Below are 17,500 nucleotides of genomic sequence, written 5' to 3' on the forward strand. Positions count from 1 at the left end.
CGCTCAGATTTTAGTCCAACATGTTCAGACACGCACAAACCATCTTTTCAATTGTTTTTTTATTTATTTTTAATTTTTCATTAATCAACAAATTTATTTATTTATCTAGCCCGCTCGCTGGCTGAGCGGGTTAGGGCGTCGTTTCTTGCGGCGAAGGTCGAGGGGATGGCGGTTCGAATCCTGCCACCGGCGAAGTTGAACCAAGGGCATGGTTAATTAAATTCCACGCTACAAAATCCTCTGTAAGGGGCAATGTCCTAGCCTTCTGATGGGAGGGAGTATGTGACGTTTAAACCATATCACCATCATTATTTACTTACATATTTTTTGGGGGGTTGGTTCCTGTTGAAATCAACAATATTTTGGACTTAACCTATACTTGAAGCGGGGTGCCTATGTTGACAGTCACTTCCTGTGGTGCAAGGCAATGAAGCTTACTCAGTTTCCACAGCCACGAAGCCACAAGGAAAGTTACAGTGAGAAGACAACATGTGGGTGATTCTACGCGAATTTTGGGGCCCGGAAACCCAGTTGGACCAAGCGGGATTCGAACCGGCGATAATCTGCTCAGCAGTCCGCTGGTCTACAACTTCCTTTAACTCTTCCTTTTCTACTCTTGTCGCGACACTATCCTCCTCCTTTCTCTCTTTCTCACAATAGGTCAAGAACGAAACGACTCTTCGTAGACGACCCGAAGTCGTTACCTCCTCTTCCCGGATCAGGGCGCCCTTCCTGTCCCTCCGTTTCGACTCCGCTCTCCCCTTGCGGTGCTCTTCTTAAGGGCTGTGTCCTCTACCCATCCCTAACCTGCTACGCCATTGGTACTGGACACAGAACACATCATACTGCAATGCGCTATGCCAACAACCTCTTTAACAATAAATAAATAAATAAATAAATAAATAAAATAAATAAAATAATGATAAATAAATAAACAAATGAATAAATAAAAAATGAAAATAAAATAAAAATAAATACATCTCTTCCCTGAGTGAACTGTGGACCCACCCCCATGGCTGTTGCCGGTTACCTGAAGGCCCCGGACCTTCTGCAAGCGAGACGAGGGGAAACTGACTGATTGGTTGCATCTGGCTCTGTATCATCTCCCTATCGCAATACAAATTATTACTACTAATTTCTCTTATTCACGACAATTAAATCCTCGATCGTCCTTCCTTTGACAATTCTCATCGCTTCAGCTCTTCCTTTCATTTCATCACTTCATAAGACACTTCAGTGCGTTCCGATGTCCAATTCCTTCTCCAGTCTTGTTATCCAAATCACTCCATTTCACTTTCATATCACTGACCCACTTTATCTATTTTTTACTTTTATTTATTTATTTTTCCCCCCGTTTTGGAGCACCTGACCTTCCAACTGGGCCCCTGGAAAGGGAAGGGGGAAGGCACAAACCAAAAGAGGTTCTGAGTTCTCGGTGACCTTCATATTGACCTTGGCCTGATATGGACCAACAGCGGTGGCTTTCTTCTCTAGCTCAAGAACGCTGACCATAGCCACAACATTAACTATCACTCTACTTACAACTGATGACTAACTACTCCTTCCTCTTCTCGTTGTTCTCTTCGTTTACCAACATCCCCCAATCACCCACGAAAGACAACAACAAAACTAGTCCATTTCTCGTCACAGGTTCAGTCGTGTTGATGAACAGCCCGAAGCGTGTCTAACCGTTACACACAACCTCTCCCCACTTTCCAGTCCTTCCTTCCTGAAGAGCGTAGAGGGTACTGAAGTGTTAGGTCCGTTGATTAAATTGACGTAATCCACTCGGATCTATTCCCCCATCCCCCCCCATCTTACTCTTGTTCCACTCCTTCACGTTCGTCAGATTAACGTTCCCCTTCCGATTTGACTTAACCGACTCTCTTTTCCGTTCCGCTCTTTTCAGTCTCTCCCTCCTACCTCTCTTTCCCGCTCCGTTCCTCTCTTTTCATTCTCTCCCTTCCAGCTCTCTTTTCCGCCTCTGCCATGGCCTCTTCCAGTTCTATCTCATGATTACCATTTGTCTTCGCCGAAAACGTCACAAAAGTCTTTCAATTCTGAAGAATACATTTTCCGAATCTTCTTAGATAACAAAGCCCATGCATCTCCCCGCTGTATGTGTTCTAGTCTCATCAATATCTTCATTTCATCTTGAGGCGCAACCCTGATGGGCTGGGGCTCGGTCACTTCACAGGGCCCAACATCTCTTCAGCTTCAAATACATTTCCTTCATCTTTTAACACGAGTACTGGCAACCGGAAACTGCTCCCGTCATTTTCCTCCAATCAGCTGGCGATAGAACTATCAGCACCCTAATACAAGTAATAGATCAACGCATCTTCGGGGGGGGGGTGCTTGAGGATCGTTGCTACACACTGTGGGGCTGCGGGGTTTCAACCCAATACAACTTGAGGCAATAAACTACTCCTATCATTATCATCATCACCATTACTATTATTATTCCTACCATTATTACATACATATATACACTCTATTATTATTATTGTTGTTATTACATACATATATACACCTTAGCTTACATGTTATTTCTCTTTTGAAGGAGGTAGAAGGGCATAAACCCAACCTCCCTAAATCCAGATAAGCCTCCTAAAGCTTGATTAGTATACAATATACACACATAAATCTTTAAGCTGTTTCAGCACCCTCCCCCTCTTCCCATATTTTTCTCTGCCACTATATTTACTACAAAAGTTTGCCTTTGCTATATTGTACCTTATCCACCTCTCTTACCCTTACCTTACCTTAATCTCCCTTTCCAAGCTTCCCTCCCGCCTGCCTTCGTATTCCCTTACGGTTTGCTTATTTACCTTTCCCTTACCTTTGTGTCCCTTCAAAAGCTTCCCGCTCTCCTGGCTTCCCTTTCCCTTACGGCTTGCTGGTCCACTCGGGAAGAAAAAAAAAAAAAAAAAAAAAAAAAAAAAAAAAAAAAAAAAAAAAAAAAAAAAAAAAAAAAAAATCCACCTACTCCCCCAGGTGCATCCTCCCCCCCCCCCCCGCCACTCTTCTCCCAACTCACCTCAAGAGGTGGCCGCGGCCCCAAGTCCTCTTTCGACCGCGGTTACGCAAGCGGTGCCGCCGGCACCTCTTCAGTTCTAAGAGTCTTGCCTTTGCTGTGAGCGCGTCCCTACAGCAGTAGCGGTCTCCGCAGTCTCTATGACCACCATCCAACTCTCTCTCTCTCTCTCTCTCTCTCTTTTCCTCTCTTCACACTTCATCTCCCACCCCCACCACCGCCCTGACCCAATACCATACTTATTACTTTTCTATCAGCTTCCAAGATCAAATGGATTGGGAAAGGCTCATAGAGTATTTATTCCACTACTTACAGAATTAACTAATGAAGCTAGAGCTAGTTACATAAACCACTGGCCTAGGACTCTATGGGTGGGTTCGATATAAGGTGTGGTGTCCACGACAAATTGTTACACTTCCAAGACAAAATGATCTTCAATAGGCTTGACAGCTGTGGATTTCAGTTTGTCAGTGGTGCCAATTTCACTAATTGCCATGTTATAATATACATGTAAGTGTGTGTGTGTATATATGTGTATATATATATATATATATATATATATATATATATATATATATATATATATATATATATTAAATCAATTAAATAATAACAACTACTAATCAAATGAAACCATTAAATATAAATAAACAAATAGATAAAGGAAGCGGGGGGTCAGCTGATGACGTGTTTTCTGTCACTGATGACAAACACAAGATAATTCTTTGCCTATTACTATCAGAAGTCACGCATTGTTTTTTCCTCTCATTCATCTGTACTAGACGACATACACACACACATATATATATATGAATATGTCGTCTATGCGAGGTCAACTGTGAACAGATGTCTTTGTTATGTCACATGTACCCGATACTCGCTGACACGGAACAGTTACGGGAGGCCGTGGACAACTCCGGCTAAAGTGCCTCCCTCTCCCAGTCCCAGCAGCGGCCAATATATTGAATCTTTGATCACTGTACCCCATCACACCCCTGAGGACGGTCCTAGGACTAGGGCAGAAACGTCGCGCAATAAACCTCCCACTTTAAGTCTGGTGTTTACGCTTCTCCCTTCCTTCGACATTATATAAACACACACACATACATATATATATATACGTATACAAAGGAGATACAGACAGCAACTGACTCATTAGTCCTTACGGGCCTCCTCGTGAATTGATATGGGGTCAAAACAGTGGAAACAGTTAAGAACCACTGAGTTAGTTGAAGTGTATGAGTTCACGATGATGAGAAATAAATTAGACTGGCGTTGGACTCCATCTATTCATTTAGTCGTTTTTTAAAGTGTCAATTGTATTTGAGCTTACAAAATGAACAGGTACTTTGTTCCAAATATTACAATTCGGCCAAAGGAGAGAGAGAGAGAGAAATTCAGAGAGAAATAATAATAATAATAATAATAATAATAATAATAATAATAATAATAATAATTATAAAATATTTTCAAACAATTATTTGTTGTTGTTTATGATGTGGTCGTGTGTTTTGACATGGCGACCCCTCTATAAGGGGGGAAGGGCGTTTGGTACATATGTATTTTAACTTTAGGATATCCGAGATATCAAAATTATCCTTAATTTATCTTTGAGCTTACAATGACTCCCGTCTCTCCGATCTTCCTTAAGATTTTTTTTCCTTTTTTAATCACAACGTGTACTTAATAACTCCAAACCTGTCTACGAAATGTCTTTTTTTAAACGTTCCTCCGCCTTTAGTTTTTTATTTCTTTTTTCTTTAATCACGTGTACCTAATAACTCCAAACCTGTCTACGATTTTTTTCTCTTTTTTTCCAAACGTTCCTCCACTTCCATTCCCCCCCTCGGGTTCTCTGTATGACCTTCGTACCATCGCAATCCCTCACTCGACCTCCAAGCACCGCCAGCTTGGTCCTCCTCTTCCGCTGCTCTTGCATTCCCTCGCATTCCCGTGGTTCCCTACATTCTCTGTACCCGGACTCCTCATTCCCCTTCTCCCTCCCTTCCTCTCTCTCTCTCGAGCTCCCCCTTTCGCCACGGCGGCCACCGTCATCGTTCGAGGCGACGGGCACAAAGCCCCTGGAATTCATAGTCAGACGCGCGTAAGCCCCGTCACATCCCGTCAAAGCCCCTGTGCACCACTACCACCCAGTTAGCGGCACCGCAATCAAACCAACAGTCTCATCAGCCGCGCAGGGCCTTTTCCTGGACGTTCTGGGGGACACAAATGCCCTCCTTCCTTCCTTACAGTTCCTCGTCACTGAATGGATTACGACAGGAACTCCTACTATCCTGAAGCACGAGCGAACATCAGTCTAAGCCCATCCGTCCGGCCAAAAGACGAGAGGATGTCCTCGTCTGTGTAGGTATTCCACGCGTTCCCTATCAACACGTGCCTTCACTCCTCTGTACCAAAACAACTCCAGACGTTCACTTCCTTTAGTGCTCAAGATGCCTTGAAATATTGAGAACCTACCCCGAGCCCCTTGTCACGTGTTCCTCGCGTCTTCTGATGACCCTCAGCTCTTCTTCTTCTTCTTCTTAGTTACTAAGAATCCCGGCTGACTTCGACCAACTCGATGTTGGATGTCCACATGCTCCGTGATACTAGCTAAGATACGATAAGATATTTCTAGTTTATCTAGCACAGGGGATGGACAACCTTCTTAAGTATGGGTGCCATAATCAGCCAAATCTTTGATACAAAATTTCCTCGCGGTTCAACGGAGTAAAATTATAGGTCTACATACGAGTATGCACCCCTTCACCGCTCCCAGTCACCTCGTAGGTCCCCCAATCCGCCGCCCAGCGCAGTATACAGTTACCAATGTTCATAACAAAAGAAACTGGAGCTTTAACAGGTTTTTGTTTTCAAGGTGAGCTCTGCCGAGGGTTGCCCATCCCTGATCTAGCACAAGCTTCTCCAGATGCTGGGCCGTCGAGGACTAACCAGACACAATGTCCATCCCCCTACACCCACTTGACCTCTAAAGCCAATGAGACGCTCTCCTACTCGAATTCCAAAAATGTTTTTGCCGAGTGCGGTCCAGCTCGAATTCTGGATTCACTGCGTTCCGATGTGTGCAGTGCAATCCAACGGGTCTCGCTCCGAAGCCAGGGTCCATGCTTTGTCCGCGTTTGTCGGGCTATTTTCTTTATGTGCTCCTGTTCGTTTGTGTTTTTCTTTTTTCCTTTCTTCTTCTTCTTCTTCTTCTTCTTCGTCTGCTCCTTCTTCTTCATCTTCTTGGTTGTGTGTTTTGTTCACTTGTATTTTTCTTTTTCTTTTTTTTTCTTCTTTGTCTGCTCCTTCTTCTTCTTCTTCTTCTTGGTTTTGTGTTCTGTTCATTTGTATTTTTCTTTTTTCTTCTTCTTTGTCTGCTCCTTCTTCTTCATCACCTTCTTAGATGTGTCTTGTTAATTTGTTTTTTCTTTCTTCTTCTTCTTCGCTGTGTGTCCTGTTCGTTTGTATTTCTTCTTCTTCTTCGCTGTGTGTCCTGTTCGTTTGTATCTCTTCTTCTTCTTCTTCTTCCTCTTTCAGGGTTGTATAAGCGTGTCAGAGTTACGTAACAAGGACGAGAAAAACATTTACAAACGAAACTATATTGACACAGCTATCTCCATGAAAGCTCATCTCTTGTGTACAGCGATTTGACAACATCAGACGGAAGGGGCGAAGGGGAGGAAAACAAAAGACAAACGAAGAGGCGGCCGAGAGTTCCAGGACACTGGGATTACGACACCGAAGTTTCCATCACCAACATCCATTGGGGGGGCATACGCCTGGGGGCGCATTACTTCATTCACACACCGGCGCCAGTCCCCACGGTCTCTCCGGGCAATCTCCCATGCAGAGGCCCCTCCCATTCCGAACAACCTCGACAGGTTCGATCAATTTGCCAAAGCCATGAGTTCTTTGGGACTTCGTCTCTTACTTCGAGGGTTTCCTCTCGTGAAGACAACACTGCGAGCTTCTATTCTTGAGGACATCGAGCCGAAGAGATGGAGTCTGTGGTCAAGAAGAGACTTAAGGACTCCAGAAAGGAGAGAGATTAGAACTTCTGATCAATCTTATTTTAGATTTATTCTCCAATTGGAAAAGAATATTACGTGCCTCTGGTCCGTAAGGACGTTACTAAAGTCCCTAAAATACTATGAAGGAAGGAAGGAAAGAAGGAAGGAAGGTAGGAAGGAAAGAAGAAAGGAACACAAAACAGTATACGGAGATCAGAGCAGAGCAACTTTAAGGGAAAATGAGATGAAGGGAGTGAGGACATCCTGGTTTCTATAGTGAATTGGGAGTCGATACGAGGATGAAAGGCGTAGGAGGCCAGAATTGAAACTCCCCCACCCCATCCCCTCACTCCTAACCGGGCCTTCTTCGCCGTCAACTGAGAGCGGGGGAGGACCCCCCTCCCCCGACTCTCACCTCCCACGGGCGACTTCTTCGCACCTGCTTCGTCAAGACCTCTTCGTCAGACCAACGAAGGCTCCTACCCTGTGGAGAAGGACTTCTCGAACTCGCCGCGAAGAAGCACCAAGCGGAGTTCGACTTCCTCCTCGCCTTCTCCTCCTCCCCAACACTGAATTCTATTCAGCAGTGCGCAAGCCCACAAGGAGCCTCCGCAGTGCGTAAGCCCACAAGAAGCCCTAACCAGTGCTGCTGTCTCAGCACGTAATCAAACAAGCAAAATATTTTGCATCCAGACCACAAAGGAACATAAGAACACATGAATGATGGGAGACTGCACGAGATCATACGGCCTACACTAGGCAGTTCCACAGAGACTCTCGTTCCTCTGTGACTCCGAAACCAAGCCACTTCTCCTGTGCCTTAATGAACCACCGAAAGTGCCACCCCCCCGCCACCCCCACCCCCCGTCCTCCTTTGTTTAAAGTTTGTCCTTAGGCCATCGTATACAGAGAGCTTTCTTTAACCCATTAAACTCCATGACAAGATCCTTGTCATTTGGTCAAATAAAACAAAAAATCATAAAACACCAAAATTTTTGATCAAACACCAGAAAAATATTATGTCGATCCTCGCTTCGCTGCGAGCGAAGCGTGGATCAACGTCATATTTTTCTGGTGTTTGATCAAACGTCATCGGAGTTGAATGGGTTAATATATTGATTCCTATGTAAAACACGGGTAAACCTCTCGTCTGACATAGCCAGGCGGGCTGGCCGCGGCGGTTTCAAGTGGGGAAATGCGTCTCACCCGCCGCGGTCAGGCGGGTAGACCGCCCGTGTGACATCAGCCTTAACTACCTATAGCATATGTGCATGTGTGCGTGCACGTGTGTGTGTATGTGATTCGCTATGGTCTTGGACCACGTGTTCGACTTGTGATCGACAGTTCTTAACCTCCCGGATAAGAGCTCAAGAGCTCTTATGACCAATCTATGGGTATGAGAGTTGGAGTAACAACCCGCAGCGCAGCGATATTGAAATTATTTCAGCCCTGGGCTGGATTCGAACTCGGACCGCCATAGTGGCAGGCGAGAACTTTAACCACTGCGCCACAAATGTGGCTAGCACTTTCTTGTCTGTGTGTGTGTGTGTGTGTGTGTGTGTGTGTGTGTGTGTGTGTGTGTGTGTGTGTGTGTGTGTGTGTGAAAGAGAGAAGGAGAGAGAGGGAGACACACATACAGATAGAGAGACAGAGAGAGCAAGTGTATGCGTGTGTATGTGTGTGTGTGTGTGTGTGTGTGTGTGTGTGTTTGCATTTCATCGCTGACAATTCACCACCAGCGCTTCTATCCTCGACGACACCAGAACAAAACCAGGTAACAGGTATGTACAGGTAACGATAACATACCACTGTGTACTGCGTGAGTGTTGTGTCACGCTAAAACGTGTAAATAATGTCAGAGGACACATATCTGAAAACAGTTTCGTCTCTTGAAGGAAACTGTGTGTAGAAGACAGATACTGATTCTTCTTCTGAAACATGATACAACGAAACGGTTGTTTCATAAGAAAAGTGAAAAAGGAATTACATGGGAGCCCAGCTGTGGCTCTTACTGCCACGTGTAGTTGGGTTCAAACTGCTGGAGAAAGGGGAAGAAGAGGAAGTGGAGGAGGTGAAGGAGGAGGTGAAGGAGGAGGAGGAGAAGTGGAGGAGGAGGAGGAAGAGGAGGAAGAGGAGGAGGAGGAATTGGAGGAGGAGGAGGAGGAGAAGGAGGAAGAGGAGAAGGTTTTCCCAGTTTGGGACGAATCCACTATAAACTGCTGGAGGAAGAGGAAGAAGAGGAAGTGGAGGAGGAGAAGAAGAAGGAGAAGGAGAAGGAGTAGGAGTAGGAAGAGGAGGAGGAGGAAGAGAAGGTTTTCCCAGTTTGGGACGAATCCACTACAATGCCATTGTAGTACCGAGCGCATTAATGTTGACGATGCTGGAATACACTCGCGAATGACAAAGGTTGCGTATTACGAGTGATTGTAGGAGGAAGGGATGGGTTATGTCGCCCGGGTTCCTTAATACGTACGGTTATAAATAACCGGAAAAAAAGTTTCTTACCTTAACTGCCAGATTGGAGCCGCGCATGCGCCGTATGGTATCCTGGATGCCTTGCAGTTGACGCAAGTTTTCATCTGTAACACAGGAAGAGGATTATTTTGCAATGTTTACTTGACTGTCAACAATAGGTGCTTTCCCTTACCTCTGAATTCCCAACTCTTCCCGTAGCTAAAATTTCATTACGAATACATATATACAGATACATACATATACCAAAGGGTTCCACCCCTTTTATAAGTAAGGTAGCCAAAGCCAAAGCCATGAATCCACTCCCATCCACTTCATTCCCCCACATACTCCACTCCCATTCACCAGCCCTCCCTCCCTCTTTTCTTGGCACCTCCTGGATGACGAGTCATCCCTGCATCTCGCCCACTGCCCTGGGTCAGAAGCAATGTAGCAAGACACATCACGAATAATATTAATAAAATTATAATTTCTGAATCTATAAGAGTTGCAAGACTTTTTCTACCCTTCAATGTATTTTTTTTTCCAAAATATGAAAAATAAAAATACATGATGACGCAGCTTGACATGACAAAAGTTAATCGACACGAGATTAAATGGTCGACCATAGAGGGCTTATCAAAAACAAACACGAATTCATTCACCAGCAACCAACAACTGGAACGTAAACAAAGATTATTTTTTAAACGTTTTTTTTTCAAACATTTTTCGTGATTTTGTTTTGTTGCACATGCCGCCCACAAACCAAAGAACCGTGCAGACTCATTTCACCTTTTTTGACCGAAAATAATTCAGATACAAAAAGTCTACTTCAAGCGCAAACAGCAATGTTTTTTTTTTATTGTTTTTTATAATTCTATTTTGTTTACGCATGGGTTTTAAACCAAAGCATTGTACAGTCTCATTTCACTATGTTGGCTAAAAATAACTTTGATAAAAAAAGTATATATAAATATATATATATATATATATATATACACATATACAGTATATACATATATACATATCAAAGTTCAGCTATTTCGAAAAGCTTTCTAGAGCTGAATAATATCGCTTATTCATGTCAATATCTAGATACATACACACATAGATGGATTGTGAGGAAGAGTAAGAGGAGGAGAAGGAGGAGGATGAAGATGTGAAGGAGTGGGAGATCGAGGAAAGGGAAGAGGTTAAGGAGTGGGAGGAAGAGAAAGAAGAAAGGGATGAGGTGAAGGTGAAGGAGTGGGAGGAGTGGGAGGAGGAGGAGGAGAGGAAGAGGTAAGGGAGGGGGTGAACGAGTGGGAAGAGGAGTGGGATGAGGAATTGGGGAGGAGGAGAAGTGGGAAGAGGAGTGGGAGGAGAAGGAGGAGGAAGACACGAGGAGAAAAGTGGGAGGAGAGGAGGAGAGGAGGAGAAGTGGGATTAGGAGAGGAGGAGAAGTGGGAGTAGGGGAGGAGGAGAAGTGGGATTAGGAGAGGAGGAGAAGTGGGAGTAGGAGAGGAGGAGAAATGGGAGGATGAGAGGGGAGGAGAGGAGGAGGAGAGGCGAGAAGTGGGAAGAGGAAGACGAGGGAAATTCCACAAAATCATTTCACTAAGTGATCTATGCGCTAACCAAGTGGCTGTTGCCGGTTTCGGGGGGCTGCGGATACCCACCACGTGAGATGTGGAGGAACGCAGTGGCACCAAATAACTTCTTGCGCCTCCGGTCTGAGAAACTTAAGTAGTCTGAGTTCCTTTCTACAAGAACATGCGTCTGGAAGACCTCAATAGACTGAAAGTTGAGGAATTTCACCTAATGATACTCAAAAGGTTAATATTGAGGAAAACAGATTAGCTTCTCCACTGTAGGAAAGAAGAAAGAGATCAATAAAATCTCTGAAGTACTGACTATAAAAAAAAAAAAAACAACACGTAGTCTGTCAAAACAAAGGGCTTCAGAATTTGTGATGACACTGTCGATTTGTTTAAGGTTATTGTTTATGTCCAGGACATTGTGGAGTATATTAGCCTATTTTGTTTTCTGTGGTTAATAATGAAAGTTAAGCCTTCAGGTACAGGTTTGACTGATCCAGTTTAACATTATAACCCCATCTCGATGGGAAGAAGAAAAAGATGATGATGATGATGATGAGGAAGAAAAGGAAGAAAAAGAAGAAGAAGATGATGATGATGAGGAAGAAAAAGAAGAAGAAGAAGAAGATGATGATGATGATGATGACGATGATGACAACGAAGACATTCCTTAGGTTCTCTGGCAGACCACTCCAGTTTTCCAGAGGAACGCCAAAGCTGGAATGAGATTTTCCCCATAAATCTCTATGGGAGGGCTAAGATGGTGCCTCGTTATGAGTTCCTGAAACAGAGAATTTATGCTGTGTCGTGCGACACTGCTTCTGACCCAGGGCAGTGGACAAGGTGCAGGGATGACCCGTCATCCAGGAGGTGCCAAGATGAGAGGGATAGAAGAGGGTAGAGGTGAGTGGAGTATGTAGGGGATGGAATGGGTGGGAGTGGTTTCTATGTCTTGTCTTTTAGACTACCTCCCGTGTAAGGAGAAAAAAAGCCTTTGGTATATATATGTATGTATGTCTCTTTTGTGAGTCCGCTATCTGCCAGCAAGACTTGCGTCACTCCAACTTCGCACCCAAGTAGCAATGACCTAAACCGGCGTTCCTCAACCTTAGGGTTCCCCGAACCCCAAGGTTCCGCGAAAGGTCCCTAAGGGTTCCGCGAGAACAAGTGAAATAAGCTAATGCACTTTTGATTTTTTTTTATTTGATTTCATATACGTAATATAATTAAACCCGCACGACATATTCTTGGTTATTGTAATAATGTAATATAGACATCATCCTATCTAACCTATTATTGCGATGAAAATAAAATTAGTAAGATTTTTTTTTTTTTTGGGGGGGGCAGGGGTTCCTTGAGACATGCAATTTATTTCAAAAAGTTAAATAAGGGTAAAAAGGTTGAGAAATGCGAATCTAAACGATTGAACATTCATCTAAATACAAGTAACTTTTACAATAACAATTATACCATCCCACTCACAAATGACATAATTGAAAAAGTGTCTATTCTCGAACAATTTCTGTAATTAATTAGAAATCTGGCAAGGAATGAAAGTCATAAAGCCAGGTCCCACAAATGAACATATTGAATTATGAGTGGTTTTTCAGAGGGTAATTAAATTTACATAATGAGTTTAAATTCATAGAACCACAAGCAGACTGTATTTGTTAGACATCTAATTTGTGTATCTTCCATTTTTATATTAATTATACGGAGTTTGAGTAAAGTTTGAAATGCTTATTCATGTAACGTACAATTAATTAACAAATGGCAATTTGGAGTGGATTATGTTCATATATAAAGACCTTATTGTATAAGCTGAACAAAGAGATCCTTATCATTCTTAAGTTTACAATCAAGGCAATGACACAAATTACTAATTATTATTCAAATCAACTTAATATGAAATTCATTTTAACTGGACAACTTCACAAAGATCAACTTGAAACTGGGTACAGGAAGAACGGTCTGTAACTATGTGGAAATTCATATCTATTAAACAAGTTTAAAATAAGCGAGACAAAAACTGAGAATAGACCTAGTGCTAAAGTTACATTTCCATGGTCACTCTATTGATTTACTAAAAATTTCAGTAAAAAAAAAAAAAAAAAAAGATGACAATGAAGCTTCCAGTTTTCACATGTACTTTACTGGCTACTACCGTTTTTCAATTTCAAAAGAGTTAAAATAGTGTATGAAGATCTATACTATATTTAACTATAATGATAATTCTGAGGAAATGGACCCCGACATAAGAAACTAATTAGCTCTCAGGTAAAAATACATAAGTAATAATGATAACGATGCCATAAACACCTAAACACAAATACTGACAATGAAAATTCCCCAATATTGAATACTATACTTTAAGCTATCATACTTTGTATAATAAAACTTATTTAATTACATGATAATACATGAGATTCTAGAAGAAATATACTATATGCAGAGAAAAAAGAATAATAAAGTAACCCACGCCCTACAATACAAATACGTAGACGAAGATGACATACATAATGCACTAATAGGCACTTTCGTACATAATATACCAAAAGGCACTTTCCTATAAAGTTCAAGTCCTGATAATGACCTGCTGCATCCCATTAAATCTGCAGTAAACATCGTTATGTGTGACGACAAAACAAGTGACAAATTGACACAAAATACTAATTTCATTAAATCACTTGTTCGGAGAAATGCGGAAACGACATTACGCTAACAAGACTATCCTTGGTGGCCGTCACCAAAGCCAGTCACCACCCTTACCTCCATCTGAAGGTGCAACCCCAGAAGGCTGACATTCTCTCCAGGTGGGACCCAAGAGTGAGAGGGAGGAGAGAGAGACAGAGACAGAGAGAGAAAGAGAGAGGAAGGGAGAGAGAGAGACAGAAAAACACAGAAAAGAGAAAGAAGAGAGAGAAAAACAGAAAGAGAACGAGAGAGAAGAGAGAGAGAGAGAGAGAGGGAAGAGAGAGAGAGAGGAGAGAAAAGAGAAAGGAAAGACATAAAGAGAAAGTGAGGAAAACACAGAAAAAGAAAGACGAGAGAGAAAGAGAGAGACAGAGAGTGAGAGGAGAGAAAAACAAAGAGATAAAAACTAGAGAGATATGATACGAGCCACAGCACTCTACCCCACTTGCCCTTTATTGATTCCCAGTAATTAAAAGGTAGAGTATGGGGATGGAGGGACGTTGGGGGGGAGCATCTCCCCTTTTGTGTCAGAACTGTAATTATTCTGCCTTCTCTTCAACTTGATCAAAACTGTGTTTAACTTTGGTTAATATCCGAGTGATCGTAACCTTGTACGTGCGATCATTATGAAGATTCCAACCCATTAATACAAACTCACTTTCTCTGTCAAAGCAACGTAATTATTCCTTCTCTTTAATTTTATCAAAACTTTGTTTAACTTTGGTTAATATCCCTGTACGAACAATCACTACGAAGATTCCAACCCATTAATACAAACTCATTTTCTCTGTCAAAATAACGTAATTATTCTTTCTCTTCAACTTGATTAAAACTGTGTTTAACTCTGGTTAATATCCTTGTTCGAACAATCACTACGAAGATTCCAAATTAGGTGTAAAAAAAAAAAAAAAAAAAAAAAAAAAAATCCATCAATACAAACTCATTTTCTCTGTCAAGGCAACGTAATTATTCTATTTTCTCTTTAATTTCATCATTTTTTTTTTATCTTTGGTTAATATATGAGAGATGATAATCTTGTAAAAACAGTCACTATGAAGATTCCAGCCCATTAAAGCAAACTCGTTTTCTTTGTCAAACTATTACACGATTACAAAAGAGACTTGGAAAATGCACAGGAAATTGATTGGAAATATGAAAAAGGGTCAACCTAATATCAATCCTATTCTGCTGACACGAATCTCTACCTACATACATGATTCCTAACCTTTCTTAGCCTAACACCTCAAGAAACGATACATCATATTCCACAACACACATTGTGGAATACATTAAAGAATTTTCTGAGATTACAAAGGCGGAGCATGCCGACAGGAGACCTTTTGGTCCATAACTAGGTCGGATGCGGAAAAAAATGTATATATATATAAAATAATGACAAAAAATTATAATATAAATAATAATAAATAATGTAAATAAATACATCCAAGAATTTTCTGAGACGGGAAGGTCATTTGTTGGTTTCTGAAGTTTGTATCGTGTGTATATTAATCCATCGATGAGGATAAACAAAGCGATGTTGGTAAAACACACATTGAAGTTAGTTGGTACATTGAAACTAATGCATAAATTACGTACCAACTTCCGTCAGCGACACATTATACCATGGAGAGAGAGAGAGAGAGAGAGAGAGAGAGAGAGAGAGAGAGAGAGAGAGAGAGAGAGAGAGAGAGAGAGAGAGAGAGAGAGAGAGAGAGAGAGTGAGTGAGAGAGAGAGAGAGAGTGTCCTTATCCATTAATCCAGCTTCCCCGGAAACTAGATACTCCAGGAAGCCACATATTTTTTTTCTCTTAATTTGGCTCGCCGTCCAACAGCTGGTTTAGTAAATCAGTAAAAATATGTATAATAGACATGGTCGACAAAATAATTAAATGCTTGTTAATTGTATAATGGCACTCGATTCAGATAATTCAAACTGACCATTTTGTTGAAATTACGATTATGTCACCCTGATAATGTCACATAATTCAAATTAGAATAAAATAAAAACTCAGTAAGGTACATAGTTTGAAAGTGATATATAATTTCCGGTTTTGAAATTTTGATATTTTTAAAACCGAATATAATATATAATTCAACATTATATGAGAGAACATAATGCAAATTAAGAAAATAAATATTATATGTTTGAAATGTGCGTTTATCAAATTTTCTCCGTTTTCTTTCCACTGCACACATCATATGTGGTAGTCCTTAAAAACATTTCAATAAATTCAAGTGAACATTATTTAGAATCAAACTAATCTGTACCTGTTTCTTTTAAATAACATAATACTTTTCTTCGTTTCTTTTTCATCCTAATTTTGGGACGTGTTGAGGGGTACAACATTGGGGCGCTTTTTACAAGTTAATGTAGATGGTAACAAAATATCATGATTGAGAATGTTCAAAGAAATAAAAATCTTATTGAATAAATAATTTTTACTTTAATCAAACAATTAAACATATCAAGTCACTGATTAGTAATATAACTTCTCTGTTTTTTTCATTTTTTCATTCGTTTCTAACTGAATAAAATGTACACATTAGGACCAAGAACGTGATATTTTTGTCTACTGTTGAACAACTTCTTTGTCTTGTAAACATACCTCAATAATTTACGCAATGATATATTTTTCAAATAATTTAGGGGTAAAATTTGAATGTTGGGTGAAAATATGTTCATTGTATAAAATAACATCCCAATTTGTAAAAACAGTTTTCAATTAATATACGAAAATATTAACACAAGATTTTGTAGTTACCCATTTAACCTAATCGTTTTCTATGAGGCGTACCAAACAAGAAAACGTGTATATACTCTGCAATGTCCATCGCTGAACATAGTACATAGTACCTTATTGCTACTATCTACAAAATATGGCGCGAAAGAACGAAATACACAAAAAAAAAAAAAAAAGTCATTATTATTGGAATCAATTTGCTTTGGGGAAAACAATTCAATTAAAAAATGAAATTGATTACCGTCCGAAATTAAACGGCAAATGGCGTATTAATTTGATTAATATTGATGACGTAGCCATTGTTCGTTTCCTACGATTTGTTGACAATAATTTCGGTGAAAGGAAATATTTCATAATAAAGGTGAAACAATATTACTGCCCGCAAACCCTGTCTATAGTGAATTAACTTTATTATGTTATCTTGGTGTGGTTGTTAAATCATGTTTGTCTATATAAAAAATGGTAAGGGCTTTTCCCCTTTATAAGGGAGGTAGCCAGGGCTTGCATCCGCTCCCATTCATCCACCACCCTTTAACCCCCCCTCCTGTCTTAGCTCCTCATGGATGACAGGTTATCCCTGTAACCCGCTCACTGCCCTTGTTTGTAGTTGCACGATCTATTCATTTCCATTTATTAATTTTAATATTTATTCTATTATTTACTTATTCATTTATCTATTAATTTATTTAAGTTTATAATCTTGTTTTGTTTAAATGCCTAGCCTAGTTGGGTCCCGTTACATGAAACGATAATTTTATTTATTTATTTTTTACTTTTTATATTCTTGCTAACGCATGACGATCTCAATCAGCTGAGGGAGACCATTGGGTCAATAGAGAGTCTGAGGCTACTTACCAAGCACGGTGAACGGCTTGTGGGCGATGGGCGAGTGGGGCGTGATGCTGATGGTCGGAATGGCTGGGATGAAGGCATCCGAGGGCGGCACCCCGACAGTCACGCCCACACTCACGCCCTCCGTTGTGACA

The 17,500-nt window shown here is 41.1% G+C and overlaps 1 protein-coding gene across 6 annotated transcripts in view; it reads right to left on the reverse strand.

Moving 5' to 3' along the window:
- The window catches only part of LOC143039494 (uncharacterized), a 957,356-nt gene that overhangs the window by 664,579 nt on the left and 275,277 nt on the right, over window positions 1-17,500 (reverse strand). For all 6 annotated transcript variants that reach the window (XM_076209611.1, XM_076209609.1, XM_076209610.1 and 3 more), the window contains exons 3-4: window positions 17,370-17,500; window positions 9,556-9,629 (exon numbers count right to left, since the gene is read on the reverse strand). The exon at window positions 17,370-17,500 is cut by the window's right edge and continues 436 nt beyond it. In XM_076209611.1, the coding sequence (XP_076065726.1) occupies window positions 9,556-9,629; window positions 17,370-17,500 (205 nt within the window). The remainder of the gene's footprint in view (window positions 1-9,555; window positions 9,630-17,369) is intronic.

The sequence above is a fragment of the Oratosquilla oratoria genome, chromosome 26 (assembly GCF_046742065.1).
Source record: "Oratosquilla oratoria isolate Oo_2021 chromosome 26, ASM4674206v1, whole genome shotgun sequence".
NCBI lineage: Eukaryota > Metazoa > Arthropoda > Malacostraca > Stomatopoda > Squillidae > Oratosquilla > Oratosquilla oratoria.